We start from the raw sequence: 22,177 nt of genomic DNA on the forward strand, positions 1-22,177 counted from the left end.
AGAGCGAAAGATGGTACTCAGAATAGAATCTTATACGGCTTCTGATTGGATGATACAGGATTGGAATTACTTTTAATCGAAAGCTTATCGGTTTAAAAAATGCAGAAAATCAAATTCACATTTTACAAAGTATAGAAAATATTTCTAATATCTGCACGTCGGAGCCTTTAAAAATCAGCCTTTTTCATTAAGCGAAAAAAATAGACGATGTTTTTCAACTGCATTTTAAGTCAACTTTTGCCGCATGACCATATATATTTTTTTTGGTTGTTATGCAACACTGACATTTCTAGTAACAGGAACTGCTACCCATTTTTTCTTAGAGTGTGTAGTCTTCGAGAAAAAAAAAATTGAACGTCACTGTTACCCTATGGAAAATGCATTACGAATAATTGGGCTCTTAATTGTAACCTATAGTTGCAATTTATTGACCTGAGAGATATCAATTTTATATCTTTTATGTTTTTTAAAATTATGCAAGCAAGTAGAGCATGCGGAACTGCATATGAATATAGAAAAAAGAGTATAAGTAACTTTTATACTTCCGGAGAAATATCAAAAAGAATATATTATCGAAAGAAGAAGAAATGAATAGGATGCACGTAAATATCGCAAAAAGTCATTATTGAATATTTTGACTATAAGCTAGTTGCCTTTTCTCAAAAATCTGTCCTACGAATTTACTTTATAAACTATATATTATTGCCACTAAAATGTCTGTTTTATTGGTATAAAAATATAAAGGGGTCGCCGAATTATTTTGATGTATAGAAATTATTCAAGTGTGTCGGATACATCTAAAAAAACGTCGAACAATAAGATTTCTATGCACAATTCAGTCACAACGTCTTTCTTTTGCTTTTTCTGCGTTTTTTCTTTAAACTGAGTAGAATATTATACCCGAAAATGTGATGAGTTAAGTGACCCTATTAATTTTTTATCAATAAAACGGAAATTTCAGTAGAAAGAACATATCATTTTAAAAGAAAAATTCGGCGCAGGATAGGATTTCGATAAATGATAACTATTAGTCAAAATTCTGAACTTTTTTTTACATTATTTACATGCATTCTAGACAATTGTGCATCTTTTTTCGTTAAATTTAATTTTGCCATATCGCAGAAAGTATAAAAGTTTAATACATTTTTTTCGATGTTCATGTACAGTTCTTCATGCTCTAGTTGTATGCAAAATTTCATAAAATTCCATGAGATCGTTCATTGCGTACCTGTTTCCTAACTTGAAGTGTCATCTGATAATTTTGGCGTAATGGGAAAAAGGCAGATCTTGTCATTATGATCATTTATGCTCTGTTAAAATTTTCTCTGCCTATTCTTAATTTCAAAATACAAGACAATCACAGGCACTTGTCTCTGAAAAAAATACATATATACCTTAATATAAAACGGTTTTTTTTCAGAAACAAGTACCTGTGAAGACAATTAATGCATAAGTTTTTAACGACCTTGACTGGCTTTATAGCCCTCGCAGTGCACGGTCGGTGTTTGTTAATTAACCAGAATTAAAAACTTTTATACTAGATGCCTCAACCCAAGTTTGGTTGAAATTTGTTCAGCAGTTTCAGAGGAGTAGATATTTAATAAAATTTACGGACGTCATGTGATGACAAAAGCTCAAATGACCTTTTACAAAAATAGTTGTGTGCTTTAAAGTCTTAACAATGAAATTATTCGACACAACACAATGATAATATGAGTACTTTTGGCAAATGTAAGATAGCTGAAACATTTAAATCAAATGAAAGTCTTTATATAAAATCACAATACAAGTAATGCTCTAAGATCACATGTACAATAACTAAACAACTGCCCCAAAACTGTGAAAATCATTAATTCATCTTCACCTTATAGATGGCCAGTGACCTATACATTTTAATAAACTTAATCCATGGATATTTCCATCATCTTCTTTACTGCCAATTTTTCCAAATATCAATTTGTACGACATTTCTAACGGTAGGAAATCAATAAATGCAGAAAACTTTGAAACTTATTTCATACAATCGATAGAATAAATCCTGCAAAAAAAAAAATCGGTTTTTAGTTGAACTCACACACAACCGTAATCGGCCCCAAAATAAGGCTATTCTAACAATAAAAACCTTGGCTAACCTACTTGCTGATTTTAATGAGATTGATTTAAGGAATCCTGGACATATGATTTTGTCTCTAAATAACCTAGGACTATTAAATATATTATGTCCCAGAAATAACTGAATAACCAAATAATTATAACAAAAAAAAATCTTTTGAAGTACTTATGGGGTATTGTTACAATGGTGCCAATTAGCCTATAAAAGTCAAAGTGAAGCTAGATTTCACAGTGTAGAAACGCAAATATGACATATATACATATTTCAAAATATTTTTGGAGAACCCGTTTGAAATCAAATATCACGGAAAATATTATTTTCGTTTTACCTATATATTGAGTGTTATAACTTTGGTGTCAATCTGCAAAACACTATTGCATAAATATGGACGTAGTTATACATTGAAGATGTATTTCACAGAGTCAAAATAAAAAAGCTAAAGTTACTGCAGTTGAACATACATGTATGTTGGAATTCAGAAGGACCCAGAATCCTAATGCACGCCATGAGATAGCGGAGGTATATAGTTTTTGACCCGTCCATCACCAATTTTCACAATAGGATGAACGAGCATCTTTTTTTAATGACCTGACGAAACTCTTTCTATTTTAGTTGTCGATTTGAGGACGACATCTTGGTCTTTTATTTTAAAGAAAGTTTATAGCCTCTCGATCTTGAACTATTCAGAGTCTCTCGATGAAGGACATTTATTGTCCATACTGACGTCTGGTGTAAATGTTCTATAATTAAAAAAATACACATCAAAATTACTGAATTTTTTATACGTTTATATACAAAATGATAGGTGGCTCAGCCACTCTATCATGTTATCCAAACATATCCTGCGCCGGGAGGTATAATGTTTTGAACGCTAGGTCATTGGGCATACTAGATAAGTTAACTAATAAAACCAATACCTCTGTTAAAGTATATTAATTTCAGAAATTGCCTTCTGTGATAATCAGGGTTATCAATACGAGTGAACAGCCTATGGTGACTCAGTAAAAATTGTAGTCAGATACGCGTATACTTATAGAGTGGAATGAAAAACGATGTATCATATTCAGATCGCACAGTTTGCATAATAATTGATGTTGAGGTAATCAGGTTTTAACTAGTGTTATGTTGAATTCGTTTCAGTATTATGGTTGATAGTATTACCAGAGACAAACAATACTGTGTCTCTGGTATTATCATGACACTGCTTATCATGCTTTTAAAAAATATGTTGTCTAAGTTTTATGAGATTTTTAAATAATCATATTTTGGGAGTATTTTAAGTCAGGAAATATAAGTCCCTTCATAACATAAATTCCAAGTGGAAGAAATATTCTTTAATATATTGTTTTATACAAATGTAATAGCTTTCGTTCCTTACGGCGCAGTTACGGAATAAAGGGTATAAAATATTTTTTCCAACAGGAACAGATATTATGACATTGTTTATAACAAAAATTCCAGGGTAACAGCCGAACTTCTGTTAGGTGGAACAAATATATACGTTGACATAACGACAGTTAAAAAGTCGGATTTTTATTCGTTTCCGTTCCGGCTAGTATGAATTTACAATGATTTAAGGGGCGTAACTCTGTGTTAATTTCGAGATGAAACAACACGTCAGATTAAATTTCAGATGCATTTGGAGACATTTGTAGCATTTATCATCTTTTCTTTGTATTCGATAAACAGTTACTGTCGTAAGATTAATTTGAATAATCTCCCATTATGTTCAGTCGTCAAATAAACCTAACAGAAACTGAAAAAGGGCAGTAAAAAAACTTCCTACAGTCCAGATAAATTCTTGACCTGCTGTCGGAGAGTATTTTATTTTTATAGATGCCTCTTCTACCTCTACTTTGTAATGACCGCCTTGAACACGTTGAAGTTTATATCACTTGTACTACGCATGGCTTAGTTGAATCGAATATACACTGAAATTTAATAATGTTAGAATTATTAAAAAAATTACTTCTAATTTTCAACGAGAAACACAGCGGGTTTAAACGTTTTAACAGGCGCCAACCTTCACATGAACCTGAGACAGTGGTGTAGTATTTCAACATAAAAAGACAAACTATTAAATATCAACTGAAATGGCTTATTTTGATCAAAAGGACATATACACAAAAAAAAAATTGGAAGGGTTCCGCGGAACCCAGTGTCTCGCCTACTTTTGCTGTTAATCGCAGGCTGAACAAAAATGAGGAAAAAAATTAATAAAAATATTCTTCTCTATACTATCTTTTGATGGTAAGTAGCTTCTGTCCAAGTTTGGTAAAAATCCAGGATAATTTATGAATCTAATAAATGTTTTAAAAACTTAAACTGCAGACTGTATGTAATGTTGACTGGAAGAAAAACTAAGTCCATTTATAAGTAAAATACGGAAAAAATGGAATTTTTTTTTTACAAAATTTACTTCTGGATACTATCTTATGATCATAAACAAGCTTCTTTCCAAGTTTGGTACAAATCCAGGATAGTTTAAGAAAGTTGTTAAAATTTTAAAAACTTTAACCACAGAGTGAATGTAATGTTAACTGGCAGAAAAACTAAGTCCATTTATAAGTAAAATACGGAAAAAATGGAATTTTCTTTTTACAAAATTTACTTCTGGATACTATCTTATGATCATAAACAAGCTTCTTTCCAAGTTTGGTAGAAATCCAGGATAGTTTTAAGAAAGTTATTAAAATTTCAAAAACTTTAACCACAGAGTGAATATTTGTGGACGCCGACGCAGATGCCGACGCCGACTGAATGTAGGATCGCTATGTCTCGCTTTTTCGACAAAAGTCGAAGGCTCGACAACAAGTAAATATAAACTGAACGAATAAGTTTGATCTATGACCGTACAAGACCCTCATGGGTAGTCAAGGTTTTTAAAAACCCTCGTGATCTTTGACACAATATAAATACAATATAAATTATGTCTGTTTTTTTTTGTTCACACATTGTTGTACATAAAATGGAATTTTATGTGACCGTCATACAAGTGAGACGTTTACAAAAATGTAGCTAGCTATAAAACCAAGTTTAATCCACCATTTTCTACATAGAAAGGAAATGCCTGTACCATGTGTACCAAGTCAGGAATATGACAGTTTTTTCCATTCGTTTGATGTGTTTGATCTTTTAATTTTGCCATTTGATAAGGGACTTTCTGTTTTGAATTTTACTTGGAGTTTGGTATTTTTGTTATTTTGCTTTTTTCCAGTAAATATTCTGTTTCAGTAAATTTTGAGATGGTAAAACTTAATAAAAAAGTTATTTTAAAAACTTTTATTCAATGATTGAATAGTTTTTTTATGTTGTTTTTTTAAATTTTTTTTTGAGAATTTACAATGCCAAATTTTTTTCCCCCATTAATTGCCAGGAAATTTTTCTAGCCAAGAACACTTTATTTAACTGTATTTAATATATTCAGATGGAAGTAAAGTCAAACTTGCCACGACACCAAACATCGACATACTAGAATATGGAGATGCAGTGTTTATGGAAGTTGTTGAACCTGAAGTTATCAGTTATCTTTTCAAACTGAGAAGAGCCAAGAACTTTGGGGCTGATTTTGTAAGTTTTAGTTTGCTCTTAAATTTTAATTTTTGCAACCATTTGAGGAACCAAACATTTTGATACTTGTAAATGTTTTTTTGTTGCAACAGAAAATGTTTAATGTGATCATGTTACAGAACAAAAGGGGTGTTTTTGCAAATTTTTGTCTTGGTAAAATCAAGGAGTGTGACATTTATGTATTCCTCAAAGATAACACATTTAATATTTAGAATATATACTAGATTTCTATGATACCAACTCGATTGACACGTATTTCATTATTTCTGGCATGAATTAAAATATACATCACTTCTGACCGTGATGAGGCAGTAAGTATTCTTTTTTTAATTAAAGAATGTATATAATCAGAACGTATTTTTGTTTCTCAGTAATTTATTTACATTATATCATTGATTGATGTTTTCTGTTTGCTATAAACCAAAAACCTATCAGTGTCAGTATGAGTCAGTATACACCGTAACTTGTACCGGTATATCACTATGATAGAATTAGTACATGCATTTACTACAGTTCTGGAAGTATCAGTATATGTAATAGTTAATGGAAGCTTAGGTACAGGGTACAGCAGTATTGACATTTTTAGCTCATCTGGCAAAAAAGCTTTGGTGTCTGTCCTTGTCAACCGCCTGTAATCATAAAATTTTAAAAAAATCATCACCTCTGAACCTACTGGGCCAAACATTTCCAAACTTTACTTGAATGTTCCTTAGGAAATCTAGTTTAAAATTTGTCACTGGAAATGTGATCCATTTAGAAACATGGTTGCTTTTTATGATAGAACTTACAGTTTAAATGCAGTTTTTATACGACCGCAAAAAATTTGCGTTCTTTATTGCTATCATGTCATCGTTGATGGAAGACATTTGGTTTCCTGACAATAACTTAAGTATAAGTGAATGGATCTCTATGAACTTAAACCACAAGGTTCAATAGCACAAAAGGAATGTTGGGATTGATTTTGGGGGTTTTGGTCCCAACTGTTTAGGAATTAGGGGTCTAAAAGGGGCCAAAAAAGGCATTTTTCTAGTTTATGGACAATAACTTGTGTATAAGTGTATGGATCTCTATGAAATTGTAGCAAAAGGTTCCATACCACAAAGGGAAGGTTGGGATTGACTTTGGGGGTTATGGCCCAAACCGTTCAGGAATTAGGGGCAAAAAGAGGGGGGGGGGAACAAGGTTTTTCTGGTTAATGGACAATTACTTAAGTATTAGTCTATGGATCTATATGAAATTGAAACACAAGGTTTCATACCACAAAGGAAAGGTTGGGTTTGACTTTGGGGGTTATGGCTCAAACCTTTCAGGAAAAAGGGCCAAGAGGGGGGGGGGGGGGGGGGGAGGAACAAGGTTTTTCTGGTTTCCGGACAAATACTTAAGTATTAGTCAATGGATCTCTATGAAATTGTACCACAAGGTTCCATATCACACACAGAAGGTTAGGGTCCATTTTGTATGTTGTGGCTTTAATCGTTAAGAAACTAGAGGCCAAATAGGGGCCAAAAACCAAGACTTTTATTATACTGGCTAAGCTGGTTCTAACATAAATTATTTCTGATCTATATAAAGAAACAACAAATACTGATATGGCAGGGGATGCACACCAAACAGGGTGTGTAAATTATTATATTTAGTTTGTAAACAGATTTACTAAGTATTGCGCAACAGCAAAGTATTGCACAACAGCAAGAAATCTTCAATTCAATTGAAAATAAATACAAATCTCTTAACCAATTTCAATGAGGATTAATTTAAAGTCTTGAATTTGTTTGAGTTTTTTACCATATATTACTATATTGGATATTTGGACATTTTTAAATAGGTCTAGATTGAGGTCCAAAGGGTCCAAAATTAGACTTTGTTTGATTTCATCAAAAACTGAATTCTGGTATTTCTATGATATGCCGAATCTAACTGTGCATTCAGATTTTTAATTTTGGGCCCTGTTTTCAAATTAGTCCATATTAAGGTCCAAAGGGTCCAAAATTAAACTTTGTTTGAATTCAAGTTTTTTTTTTATACAATGTATATGCTGAATCTAACCATGGAATTAGATTTTGGATATTGGACCATTAAGTAGATTAAATGTCCCATTTCGAATTTTTAAGTTATCTGACCACATTTATTCTGTGTCAGAAATCTATTATGTGTCAAATATTTCAGAGCTGTATCAAGCTTGAATATTGTGTCCAAACTTGCCCCAACTGTTCAGAGTTCGACCTTTGCGGTCGTATCCAGCTGCCACAAGCGAAGCATTTTTGGCATATATGCATGTATCTAAAAAAATCTTTGCAGTTAAAACAACTGACAGGGTTAAAATGATCAGCAGGTGAAGATCTATCTCCAATGGAATTTTCAGAAAAACAGGACAACCCATTTTGGGGTTATTGGACCCAAAATATTTATCTTAACAAATTTGCACATTATTATGCCCCTTGCGTAGACTAGGGGACATCAGGTTTTACCCTTGTCCATCTGTACGTCCATATGTCCCAAAATTGGTTTCTGTTTTCTAACTTTAGTTTGCCTCAACCAAATGTTATGAAACTTATACACAATGCTTATTACCACAAAACACAGATCAAGTTTGAATTTGGGTGGCGTCACTTTAACCTTTCTAGAGTTATGCCCCTTTACAAATGGAAAAATTGCTGAATTTTTCGTTTCCATTCCAGAGTTATGTCTCTATAACATTATATGCAAGCGGGGGCATCATCAGTGGCCCATGGACACATTCCCCATTTATTTTTACTTATATCTCAAAAATTAAGACAGAGCACAACTGACATGGGTAAAATGACAAGATGGTCAAGGTCTATCTCCTATGGAGTTTTAAGAAAATTGGACAACCCATTTTGGAAGCAAAAATGCATTTTTAAATTTGTTTTATCTTTTAGGTTATTATCTGTAAAACTCCAATAGAAAGGGTGAAAGTTTAAACAGTAAAAATGACCAGAATAATAAGATCTAACAAAAAGTCAACCTGGCAGAAATTGTAAATTGACCCCTTACAGGAGTTTTTCCTTTTGAATGATGATTTTTGTAGTTAATTTTTTGCCAAAACTATAATAGATAGAGCGAAACTGTAAAAAGCAAAATTGTTCAGCAAAATAAGATCTACATCTTAGTTATCTTGGCTGAAATTGTCAATTTACCCTTATAGGAGGTATTGCCCTTTAAAGATGAGATTTACCATTTTTCCACTCCAGGTGTAAAAAGATAGGTATAAACTGGAACCAGTAAAGTGATGATCAATATACAAGGTCTCAAAAATGCCACTAAATAAGATTTACAAAAAGCAAACATAACTAATTGTAATGAAGTTAAAAATAGATATCAAAATGGTAGAGTTTTTATTTACCAGGTGAGAGATTAAGGCTCTGATGAGCCTCTTGTTGTCTAGATGTCACTTGAGTTTTCTTGTAGTTTATTCTTCATTTGCCTATATACCCTAAAAGGGTTGACTTAATTATGGAAATATGTACCCTGGATCTTTCCTGTCTAGTAATAAAACTCAAAAGGACCATCTGTATGTGGGGTATTCAAATTCCCAGTAAAAAGTAATGGGAAATTTAAAAGTGACACTAATTCTGATGCCAAATATAGAATGAGCTGCTCTTGCAGTATGTTGCAAAGCAAAATTTAAGCCTATATCCAAGTTACTTTGTATTTCTACTGGCAGTCAAAATTTCAGGTCAACCTTCTTTGCAGAATTGCTAACTATATATTTTTGGTGCTAGTTAATTTTTTCTCATCTTGAAAATTTGTGCGACTAGACTTCAGTTAATCCTGTTGTTTATGAGTAGTCTTGATAGAACCAGTTTAACAACCTTTATTAACACTTATAGAATAATATATGGTATAAAATGTATGTATGTATTATAATCCTGATTTGGTTCAGGTTCCTTCTGAAAGAAAGCAATTAACCAGGTTGTATGCTGCTCATCAATTCTGATGTCTGTTTCTATTTCTAGGGCAAGCAACACTTTGGGATAGCCTTAGTACCAGGTGATCCATACCATGGATGCAGTCGTCTTAATAACTATAATTTGGTAGCTAACTCTGTTGTTCTTTTACAGAGAGGGTAGGTATTATGCTTAATAGAACAGCTATATCAGATTGTCAAGTTATTATTGTAGAAAACTATCGATACCAAGCCTGCAATCAAAAACACTTTACAGCATACTTTTATTTTGTGTTTTTGTTGTCTTGTCTGGGATGAAAGTTGCAAAATGGGAGACATAGATGTGCTTATTTGGTGATGGCTGTTGGAATGAAGCGTAGAAGACATGGATACTTCATACCTTTGTTTACAGATGCCTTATGATCTGATTTATGTCATAGGAACATTGTCCTTCATCTCATTTTCGTGGTTCAGTGTCTGCTGAAAAAATAACTATGTAGACTTTCGGCACATGACTTTTGCACTTATTATGAATAATAAGTTACTGATTGAGATTTGAGTGCTGAAATCTAAAAAAAACTATTTCACCCAGCCACATTATTATGTTTATGATGTGATTGTCCAAAGTCAAGGACCGTGTAAGTAGTTCGTTTGTCATACCTTAATCATGTTAATGTTTATTGTTATTTGGACAATCGAATGTTAATAGCAGATACTTTTTCATTTCTGTTAAATTTATTGACAAATGTTAGATACTCTGGCTGATTTATAACATATACATGTATAGACACCTGTCTATTAATAAATACTAGGTTGCTCTCTAGATGTCTTTTGGTTATTATTGTAGTTACATTGCTGTCTCAATTAAGTATGCAGCACCCCACATATCTTTTTATTCATATCTCTTGTATTTGATTACATTACTGTGATTAATTAGCAAGTATAGATAAGAAGGAAATAGAATGCTTTCATAGAAAGCATAAAGAAATAATAGTTCATATCTCTTTGAAAAGTGAGATGGTCAATGATTTGAATAGTACATTCTGCTGAATAAAAAAAGTCCCATGAAAGTATTATAAATGCTGATGTTCATAAAGTGCTCCCTTGTAACTTTCTATGTTTTGGTATAAAGTAAAGATTCAAAATTTCTGTACAGTAAAAAGAACAAAAATCAAAAACAGAATAAATGGCAGTCCAAAATACCTGGTAAAAACTCATTAAAGGACAAAGATACCAGGCTTAAAATTTGTTTTACTATTACATGTTTCATCCTCATAAGACTCAATAATGTCATTCTAATAGAATCAGTTAGCAGTAAGAGATGTTATCTTGGGTAGGCATGGGTAAATTTTGGACAAATAAGATATTTTTCATAATGAGGTAAATGAAAGTATCTTTTCTAATCTTGTAAATTTTGTAAATATGTAAAACATTACCTTATACAGGTTGAATGAAAAATGATTTTTGTATGCACAAAACATAGTTACTTCTGCTTACTGATACTTGTCCCTCCACTCCTTCACTGTCCTTGAAAAAGCTTTAAATTCTACTGCAGCCACTAGATTACAGTTTAACTCCAAAGCATCTGTAACGCCTGTCATTGTGTAAATGTACATCCTAATATATTTTATTGTCCAAATGTTTATTTGTTGGTTTCCTGTAGAAAACAATGGAGTTTTCATTTCTGTAAAATAGGGTAGGCATCTTGAATCCAAAGCACTGTATTAAATCACTGAATTTTACCACATCTCTTCATATGACATGACCATCATATCAATAGAATAACTGTTTTAATTTTTTCCCTTATTGAGCACCTAACAAGAATCAGTGTTAAAACTTCAGTTTTGTACATAACTTATTTTTGTTCCTAGAGCACCTGCTAAATAAAAGATGAAGAACAGAGAGACAGATTTAACTAAAATTGAGTACTGTTGTCATCATCATTATTCATTGTATACCAATTTTCTTGGATTTCATGGGTAAAGGTTTACCACAATTTAAATGCTCTACGAAGTACAAATTTTTAAAAGGCTTGTATGTATACTTTGACAATTAAATGAAATCAAATATACACATAAAGATAATATTACTTCATCCAGGAAATTGGTTTCCACAATAAATGAGTCCACAGTTTGCTTGATTTCAAGAGAAAGTTTTGACATTATTCTGTAGTTTTAATAAGTTTTGGTTTTAAATTGACAGAGGTTGTTCCTTTGTTACAAAGACCTACCATGCAGAGCAGGCTGGTGCTGTAGCTGTAGTGATAACAGACCAAGATGAGGCAAATGATCAGGGTATTGTAGATATGATACAAGATGGAACAGAAAGAGATGTCTCAATACCAGCATTATATCTCTTAGGGAAAGATGGGTGAGTTAGACTGTTGTCTCCCTTTTCTGTTTCTGATAATGCTAATAATATAAATACACTTATACAATCTTATTCATAATTTGACCTTCTTTTAATTAAGGGGTCAAATCGAAGTAGCACTAAATGAAACTAACCCTGACACATGAAAGACTCCAACACTAGCCCAAACCCTTAAACCTAACCCTAGCATAAAACACCCTAATTTAACCCAAAAAGTAAACAGAACCCAAAAGTACAGGGACACCTGAAGAAAAAGAAGGTCCATAATTTTAAGTGAATACGAAAGAAAGATAATTTCACGTTATCATGACTAAAATGACAGTGCCAGGCTTCCTAATCAGACATTTTTAATGCAGTCATAATAATGATGAGTTCCATCCATCTTAAATTCAAAATTTTCTTGAGTGTATTGTGTAAAATTTTGTGTTCAGCATATGAAATTCAGCTTTAACAATATTTATTTGAACTACATTATGTATATGTGATTTGTAAACATGTCATTTGAAGTCCTGTATATCATAGTCCTACTTAAGCTTTGAATAATATTTATTATTTTTTTTATTTCAGATATATGATCAAGAAAACTATTGAACAATACAATCTACCTAATGCAGTAGTCAATATACCTATCAACATTACCTCGATTCCTATACAGCAGAGGCATAACAGACCACCATGGGTGTTATGGTGACGAATTATCTCCCTTTCTTATCAGTCCCAACTGTAGAATTATATATCAAATCTCTGTGATCATTGTTGAATTCCATTAAACTGTGTTAATTAGTAACATAATTTTGAAAAAAGTACAGATTTTTTTTTTTAAATTGACAGTTTGAATAACTCTGGATGGGATCAAAGTTTTGTAAAATAAAGAAAAGTATCATTTGTTATTTTCATTAATAATAATTTATTTATAAAAACAACCAGATAAAAATTTGAAGAGCTAGTAATTATCACTCTAACATCTCATTAGTTCTAGATTCTAACATGATCAAGCTCCCAACTATTCTTTACCTTCTTCTTACCATCCTTTTCTTTTTTTTAAACTTTCTTTAGAACATGTCTATTTCTGTGGTTATTTCAAATTTTGATAGCATTTCCTGAAATTGTGATAATTGATTTCACATTTTTGTCCATTGTCCAACAGTGGCAATAATAAATGCCTGGATTTACAGTATTTTCTTAGACTAATCAAAGGCCTGTATTTCACATGTTTTCATGGTTTTTATTGCCAAACTTAGCCCTGCATTAGACAGGTTTAAGAATTTGTTTAGCCTGATTTCACTGTATTGATATATATGTATTGTTTTAATGTATAGTCAACACTAACCAGTGATTAATGATGCATAACATTTTTTTTTTATGTATTTAAATATGCCAGCAGGAGTCCTTTTTAATTTTATTTCTAATTGCTGAATGATTCAAGGCGATCTCCTGTGTCCATGCTCAATTACAAAGATCAGAACACATTCACTTCTACTCTCTGTTCTGATAATTATTATGTAAACCATTTAATTTTTCTGTTTTCAAATATTTGAAAGAATGTATCATTACAACAAAATCTGAAATTCCTGAAAAGTTCTTCACAAAGAAAGCAAAGCATTGTCAGACCCTTGTGTAAGCATAGACACCAGATCTGTATTTTAATCAGATTTGGTTCATGGATATACTAAATGCATATAACTAAAATGTGTATATGTGTGTTAAATGTACATTTATGTTGATATTTTTTCAGTTTTTTATTCTCTTTAACATTTAGATGGCAATGTTTGAAATTTTTGTTGACCCATAGGCAGTATGCCTGCAGTTTTTATGAAAGATTTGTATTAAGGTTATGAATTGTAATGGAATAAGCTTTGATTTCTGTAAAAAAAACTCTTTGGGCCTGCTGGGTTTTCTGTATGATTTTTGACTCTCCTATAGGAGAAATGTACCTATAAAAGTCAATTATTCAGCAATCAATTTCAAAATAATTAAAACCAGAATTTTAAATTGTTAGCTTTAATGGGTAATAATACTTAACTTTAATAAAGATGTGTTTCCCTAGATTTGCCAAAATAAAGGATGTTTTCTTTTTCAGTATTCTGTTGTCATGACATTTTATACATTGTTAATCCCTACCTATATTCTTAAGGCCAATAAATAATATGTCTGTTTAGGGTTACCTGACCGTTTCTAATTTGAAATCCGTAAATCACTGACCCTAAGCCATTTTATTTCCGTTGTAAATGGAAAAAATAACTGGACTAGTCTCAAAAGCGTAGTTAGACATCTCGATGTTCACAGTTGTGCTTATGACAGCTGTTTTAAGGAAACTGGTAACTCCTGTGATGAAAAAACCACTTTGCCACCATTTTTTTACCAAAATAACAAAGGGAAATAATCCAATCATTTGAAATATGGATCAATTGGGCCCATGGACAACTACGTCCATGAAAAAACGGACCACATTACATATCATGTTGCAAAAAATAAAATGGAAAAACAAAATAAAATGAAGATACCGACCTACCTTTCCTATTTTTAAGTTTTACCCTTGTCCGTCTGTACGTCCGTCTGTACGTCCGTCCGTACGTCCCAAAGTTGGTTTCCTTTCTCTAACTTTAGTTTACCTCAACCAAATGTGATGTAACTTATACACAATGCTTATTACCACAAAACACAGATCGAGTTTGAATTTTGGTATAACCATTCTAGAGTTATGCCCCTTTACAAATGGAAAAATATCTGAATTTTTCGTTTCTGTTTTCTAACTTTAGTTTGCCTCAACCAAATGTTATGAAACGTATACACCATGCTTATTACCACATAATACAGATCAAGTTCGAAATTGGACGGCGTCACTTTTACAATTCTTGAGTTATGTCCTTTATAAACATAAAAACTGCTGAATTTTTCGTTTCCGTTCCCTAACTTTAGTTTGCCTTAACCAAATGTTATGAAACTTATACACAATGCTAATTACCACAAAATACAGATCAAGTTTGAATTTTGGTGGTGTCATTTTTACCGTTCTAGAGTTATGCCTGTTTACAAATGGAAAAATTGCTGAATTTTTTGTTTCTGTTCTCTAACTTAAGTTAGCCTCAACCAAATGTTATGAGACCTATACACAATACTTATTACCACAAAACTCAGATCAAGTACAAATTTGGGTAGGGTCACTTTTACTGTTCTTCAGTTATGTTCCTTTATAACTTTATATGATATGCAAGCGGGGGCATCATCTGTGTCCCATGGACACATTCCCCATTTATTTTTAGATGATGTAACCCTAAACAGACATATATTATTTTGGCCTAATGAGTAATTTACCAGAAACTTGTGTTCTAAAGTCAGCTTTTTTTTGTTTATATTAAAAATGTATTATTTTATTAATATGCAATACAAACATAAGATTTTTCAATTGTAAATATGATCAGGACTATTCCAGGAAAAGCTGTATTTGGGTAATGGGATCTGTACTTTTCTAACTAATTATACAGTATAATTTCTTATTTAAATATTTTATCCTCATGAATAATATGGGTTACCTTCCTTATCCCCTCATTCTTTCCTGGAAAAGCTCTCAACAAAATCTATGCACCAGAAAAACATCTATACCATTATCAGCTTATATAATTTGACTGGAGTGTAATATTTTGGCTATAATTTATGCATGTGTTTTTGTATAGCTTTTAAAAAATAACAGGCAGAATTGAAGTAAAAAAAAATAGGTTAAAGATTATTTTTGGTTAGAAGTATTACATGATTATGGAACAGCAAGCTTATCTTTATTTATACTTTCATTGCTTGAAAGCAGTTTTGTGATTGAAAACAGTTCAGATATTTTTGCAAAAATAGATTTTCAAGGATAACAACCATACTGTTGCCCTCCCAACATGACATGGTGAGTGAAATAAAATGTTGTTTCCCACTGAAAATTCATTAGTAGGCAGACAACACTATAGACGTGTAAACTGAGAGTCAATAAGATGAATACATGACAGATATTTGTAAATCATTTTTTGGGGTAAAGATTGCATTCATGCAATCAAAAGCTTTATGTGGTTGGCTTGATAGTTATCAATTTTCCAAACTTTATCACTACTTTTGAGATAAATCCAACATAGTGCATTGATCGCAACATTCTATACATCTTATCCATGAATGTTTCAGAAATTTATTAATGAAATATATGCACAGATATTGAACTTACAAACCAAAGTTTGTGTGTTACCTTACTTGTCAAAAAATTGCAAAACTGGTACAAGTTACATAAATCTAGTATCTGTTTTAAAAATATCAATGATGTCATTGTTACAGTACTATTTAAAATTGGACTTATCTTCCTTTGTCCAAAATTGTAGTTGAACCAACTAAAATCACAGTTTTGCCTGCCAATGCTTAATACAATGAAATGTTCAATGTTTTGTTCCCACTGGTTAATTGAAGTAAGCATTACCCTTCATTACTTACAAGCACTTTGTTTTTAATTGTTAGAAGAAAATATAATTCTTACTACTAATTTTAGAAATTGTGTGCAAACATCCATTATTACTTTGCTTAACAAATAATTAAAGTAAACATATTTTGGCCTTCATTATCATCACTAGATGTCCAGAATTGTAAACATTTGGCCAGTAAATTCTAAGAGGGGAAAATGAACCTGAACTTTACATTGCATGATACCTACTGAAAATGCTGACCATAACTCTATGTTGTATGCTTGATGGTTATCTGTGCCTACCAACCTCATTATACGACCGCAAAAAAATTTTGTGGTCGTATATTGGTATGACGTTGGCGTCGTTGTCGTCGTCGTTGTCCGGTGTTGTCGTCTTCGTCGTCCGAAGACACATTGGTTTTCACACTCTAACTTTAGTTTAAGTGAATGGTTCTCTATGAAATTTTACCATAAGGTTCAATACCACAAAAGGAAGGTTTGGATTGATTTTGGGGTTATGGTACCAGCAGTTAAGGAATTAGGGGCCAAAAAGGGACCAAAAATAAGCATTTTTGTAACTTCCAGACATAACTTGTGTGTTAGTGTATGGATCTCTGTGACATTGTACCACAAGGTTCCATATCACAAAGGGAATGCTGGGATTGATTTTGGGGGTAATTGTCTCAAAATTTTAGGAATTAGGGGCCAAAAAAGGGGCAAAAAACAAGCATTTTTCTAGTTTCATGACAATAACTTGTGTGTAAGTGTATGGATCTTTATGAAATTGTACTACAAGGTTCCATATCACAAAGGGAGAGCTGGAATTGAGTTTGGGGGTAATTGCCCAAAACGTTTAGGTATAAGGGGCCAAAATAAGCATTTTTCTAGTTTCCAGACAATAACTTGTGTTCAAGAGTATGGATCTCTCTGAATTTGTACTGCAAGGTACCATACCACAAATGGAAGGCTGGGATTGATTTTGGGGGGAAATGCCTCAAAATTTTAGGAATTAGGGGCCAAAAAGGGGCCAAAAACAAGCATTTTTCTAGTTTCAGGACAATAACTTGTGTGTAAGTTATGGATCTTTATGAAATTGTACTACAAGGTTCCATATCACAAAGGGAAAGCTGGGTTTGAGTTTGGGGGTAATTGCCCTAAACGTTTAGGAATTTTGGGCCAAAAAGGGTAAAAAAACAAGCAATTTTCTAGTTTCCAGACAATAACTTGTGTTCAAGTTTATGGATCTCTCTGAAATTGTACTGCAAGGTACCATACCACAAAGGGAAGGCTGGGATTGAGTTTGGGGGTGATGAATCATAAGGGGGTTCAAAAAATTTGGAGGAGGGATTTTTTTTCCCTGTTTTTTCTTTCTTTTTTCTTTAAAATTTTCCATTTTAAATTGGTTATTTCTGCTTTATATATAAAAGCAAAAAATAATGATATGGTTTGAATCGGTAAATTAAAAATTTTTAAGTTCTTAGACCACATTCATTCTGTGTTAGAAACCTATGCTGTGTCAAATATTTAATCGCAATCCAAATTCAGTGCTGTATCAAGCTTGAATGTTGTGTCCATACTTGCCCCAACTGTTCAGGGTTCGACCTCTGCGGTCGTATCAAGCTGCGCCCAGCGGAGCATTTTATTATATATTCTTCTGGAATAGCCTTTGTAAAAGTGAAAATGATTGTATATGCAAATAACTAATTGTTAAAGCTATATTTATTTATATAATATATGTATGTATATATATATTTACCTATGCAAATTTTTTACATACATGTATTTTACAACATTTGTTATGCAAAATTAACAAAGGATTTACTTTATGAAGACAGTCATAGATATTGTTTGAGCATCATGTAGGTGAGTTTAAATAATAATGTCGTTTTTGAAAGGTTAACTGATTTTATTGCAATGAATGTTTCTAAGTATATATATCTGTTAGTCCACTGAGTGACTATTGTAACTGATTTCATATCAATGTCTTGAATATGCAGGGAATATATGCTGCTATATCATATGCAAGTTTGAGCATCATGTCAGTGAGTTTGAATAAAAATGTCGATTTTGAAAGGTTAACTGATTTTATTGCAATGATTGTTTCTAAGTATATATATCTATTAGCCGCCAGAGTGACTGTATTGTAACTGATTTCATATCAATGTCTTGAACATGCATGGAATATATGTTGCTATATCATATGCAAGTAACAATCAAAGAAACATATCATATAGAATTTAACTGCCAAAAATGGACACAATGCAAATTCAGGAATCAGCTTTTTGCATAAGAAAATTAAAACATTGTTATTAGAAACAATACCATATTAACTTGGTATGGTTTTAATATCATTTTAGTCCTGAATGTAAAGTTAATTAAATTGTTAAACAATTGTATGCATGCTTTGATATTGGTTACTAGATTGGATTTGTAATTTTTCATGTTTCATTTTATTTTGCTATTTTTTGTCGAGCCTGCGACTTTTGTCGCAGAAAGCTCGACATAGGGATAGCGATCCGGCGGCGGCGGCGGCGGCGGCTACGGCGGCGGCGGCGGCGGCGGCGTTAGCTAACTTCTTAAAAGCTTTATATTTTAGAAGATGGAAGACCTGGATGCTTCATACTTTGTATATGGATGCCTCATGTTACGAAGTTTCCGTCAGTCACATGTCCAATGTCCTTGACCTCATTTTCATGGTTCAGTGACTACTTGAAAAAAAAGTTAACATTTTTTGTAATGTTAAATTCTCTCTTATTATAAGTAATAGGATAACTATATTTGGTATGTGCGTACCTTGCAAGGTCCTCATGCCCGTCAGACAGTTTTCACTTGACCTCGACCTCATTTCATGGATCAGTGAACAAGGTTAAGTTTTCGTGGTCAAGTCCATATCTCAGATACTATAAGCAATAGGTCTAGTATATTCGGTGTATGGAAGGACTGTAAGGTGTACATGTCCAACTGGCAAGTGTCATCTGACCTTGACCTCATTTTCATGGTTCAGTGGTTATAGTTAAGTTTTTGTGTTTTGGTCTGTTTTTCTTATACTGTATGCAATAGGTCTACTATATTTGGTGTATGGAATGATTGTAAGGTGTACATGTCTAGCTGGCAGGTGTCATCTGACCTTGACCTCATTTTCATGGTTCAGTGGTCAAAGTTAAGTTTTTGAGTTTTGGTCTTTTTTTCTAATACTGCATGCAATAGGTCAGCTATATTTGGTGTATGGAATGATTGTAAGGTGTACATGTCTAGCTGGCAGGTGTCATCTTACCTTGACCTCATTTTCATGGTTCAGTGGTCAAAGTTAAGTTTTTGAGTTTTGGTCCTTTTTTCTTATACTATATGCAATAGTTCAACTATATTTGGTGTATGGAAATATTTTATGATCTATATGTCAGTCACGCAGGTTTTATTTGACCTTGACCTCATTTTCAAGGTTCATTGCTCAGTGTTAAGTTTTTGTGTTTTCGTCTGTTTTTCTTAAACTATAAGCAATAGGTCAACTATATTTGTTGTATGGAAGAATTGTTAGCTGTACATGCCTGCCTAGCATGGTTCATCTGACCTTGACCTCATTTTCATGGTTCATTGGTCAATGTTTAGTTTACTTGGTTAATGTTAAGTTTATGTGACAGTTGTAATAAAGCTTTATATTTAGGACTATCAACATAATATCAATGATTAGTAAAGAAGGCGAGACATTTCAGCGTGTGCACTCTTGTTTTCATTGACATCCTTTGATATTGAATGCAACCAGGATTTGAATTTTCAAACTTTAATTGCTTTGAGAAAGTTTTAATAAAAAAAGGTTACCTTTAATTGCATTAAAATATTGACCAGCTTTAGTAAGGGTAAAACAGAAGGTATTATTTGGAGCTCAATAAGCCCTCAGACCAAATGTATTTAAAAATTTCTCTGTATAGCAGAATTAAATGTTTAATCTATGTTACTCAATAAAACATTGCTATTTTTGTTGGTAAATTGTGTCTACATTCAATAGTGGAATTTGGAGTCAGTTGTAGAAACTTTTGTTTATAGTGCTCTAATTGCTTAATATATGTTGCACGAGAACTACAGGCAGAAGTTATTCCAGCATTAGTCCTTATGTTTAAAACATATTCTATATTTATAAGAAATGTACATTAATTTGAATTATATCAGTAAAATATATGTAAAATTACAATATGTTGTCAATAAGTTTCCATAGGAGTTAATCTGATATTGCGCTTATTGGTTAGCACTAGAATAGTTTCTGTTAGAAAATTATTCAATGCACAGTTACCTGTTTTGGTAAAAGGTTTTATTAATATTCTAATTGTTAAAATAAAGTTAAGTGGAGGTGAATTTTATGTATGAATGCAATCATATGGAATTTTCATCAATGAATAAAAAAATCTTTTTACTTTAAGCTCTTGACACGATATCAAATACAGAATTCCCTAAATGAACATTTGATATTTTTGTTTTTGATAATGTGGACTCTGATAATTTAGATGTCCTCCTGAAAAAATTACAATTCTGCCTTTGAAATCTTCCAAAAGTACTGTTTATTTGCCAAGGAGAAACTATGGTTCTGGCAGAATCATGTGATATTAGGTTCATTTTCCCTGACCAGTTCCAAAAACTCCTTCTGTGAAGAGGGTAAGTTTTAAGCCAATCACATTCATTACCCACATACAAAAATGTTCAAAATGAGACTTAGATGTTACTATTCCTGTGTCAATATTTGCACTTAATTTTAAAGTTTGTTTATGTCCATTTCAGAATAAGACTTAATTATAGAACATGGATATTAGATATAAAGTTGCAGCAGCAATATATGGATTTTGGTTTATTTGGTTTATGTCTCCTCAAACATGCTCTTGGGCTTGACATCTTTATATAGATCAAATTTTAAGCTTTCTGCTTAAGTGTGTATCTGAAGAAGTATTAATGGTAGACCATTGATATGTGTTATGCGGATTTTTTATTTTGATAAGCACTCATGCTTTAAGCTTTCAAGCAAAATGTGAATCTCTGCCCCTTATTCGTGATTTTTTAATCTGGAATGTTTGCATTAATCTCTGATTAGATATATTTTGAAGAAACACTTTCAGTAGATCAATGATATTTGTTATGCCGTTGCATTAACAATCACATTTCAGTTTTGAACAGAATATGTGGCATAATTTGAATTGTTATGCTTTATTGACTTTGGGATTTTACTTTTTAGATCACCTGGCCCATAGGACATTCAAATATATGAACATATAAAATATAATAGATGTAGGTATCTGTCAATGGGAGAGAAATTAAACTACACAAAAACAGAAATAACACCTAGAGGTCAATAATACACATATATCAAGTTGTGTATGGAATCCAAATGGCAATAAATTTAACTAGACATGGCTTTACTCAATTTCTTGAAGGAATTCAACACAACAAACTTGATACAGTGCAACACGACAAACTTGGCGAGGCCGAAAAGCAATGAATTAAGGCGACAGTAGTTTACTGATGTTCAAATTTCGTAAATCGATTAGGAAGAGATGAATCAAGGTAGCTTACGAAAACTGAGGGTATCGCATGTCGATTTCAGTTGTTCTTCCTCATAATTCTGTTGAAGCAGTTGTTGTTTAAGGAGCATTCTCGGGTTAACGTAGTCTGTCTAGTGTGAACTTGCACCAGCGTATCGTATTAACTGAGATATGTATACACCATACGATGGAACAGATGTATATTACTGGTGAGAAATGGGAAGTTGACAATAGGAAAGTTGAAATCATCATGTTTGTTATAGTTTCTA

The 22,177-nt window shown here is 32.3% G+C and overlaps 1 protein-coding gene across 2 annotated transcripts; it reads left to right on the top strand.

Annotated features, from left to right (window-relative positions):
- The first annotated feature begins 3,680 nt into the window (after nt 1–3,680).
- On the top strand, nt 3,681–20,797 carry LOC127735643 (protease-associated domain-containing protein 1-like). 2 transcript variants are annotated; one of them, XR_007998537.1, is made up of 6 exons: nt 3,681–3,810; nt 5,541–5,683; nt 9,661–9,770; nt 11,793–11,960; nt 12,528–18,281; nt 18,461–20,797. XR_007998537.1 is itself a non-coding variant. In XM_052245879.1 (5 exons), exons 1-5 carry the CDS (start codon nt 3,747–3,749, stop codon nt 12,649–12,651), a joined length of 609 nt encoding a protein of 202 aa, XP_052101839.1. In that variant the 5' UTR covers nt 3,681–3,746; the 3' UTR covers nt 12,652–20,797. The 2 variants fall into 2 exon arrangements, 1 of the variants encoding a protein (XP_052101839.1); XM_052245879.1 differs by having other exon boundaries at nt 12,528–20,797.
- Nucleotides 20,798–22,177: the final 1,380 nt, after the last annotated feature.

The sequence above is a fragment of the Mytilus californianus genome, unplaced genomic scaffold (genome assembly GCF_021869535.1).
Source record: "Mytilus californianus isolate M0D057914Y unplaced genomic scaffold, xbMytCali1.0.p SCAF_3, whole genome shotgun sequence".
In the NCBI taxonomy this organism is placed as follows: domain Eukaryota; kingdom Metazoa; phylum Mollusca; class Bivalvia; order Mytilida; family Mytilidae; genus Mytilus; species Mytilus californianus.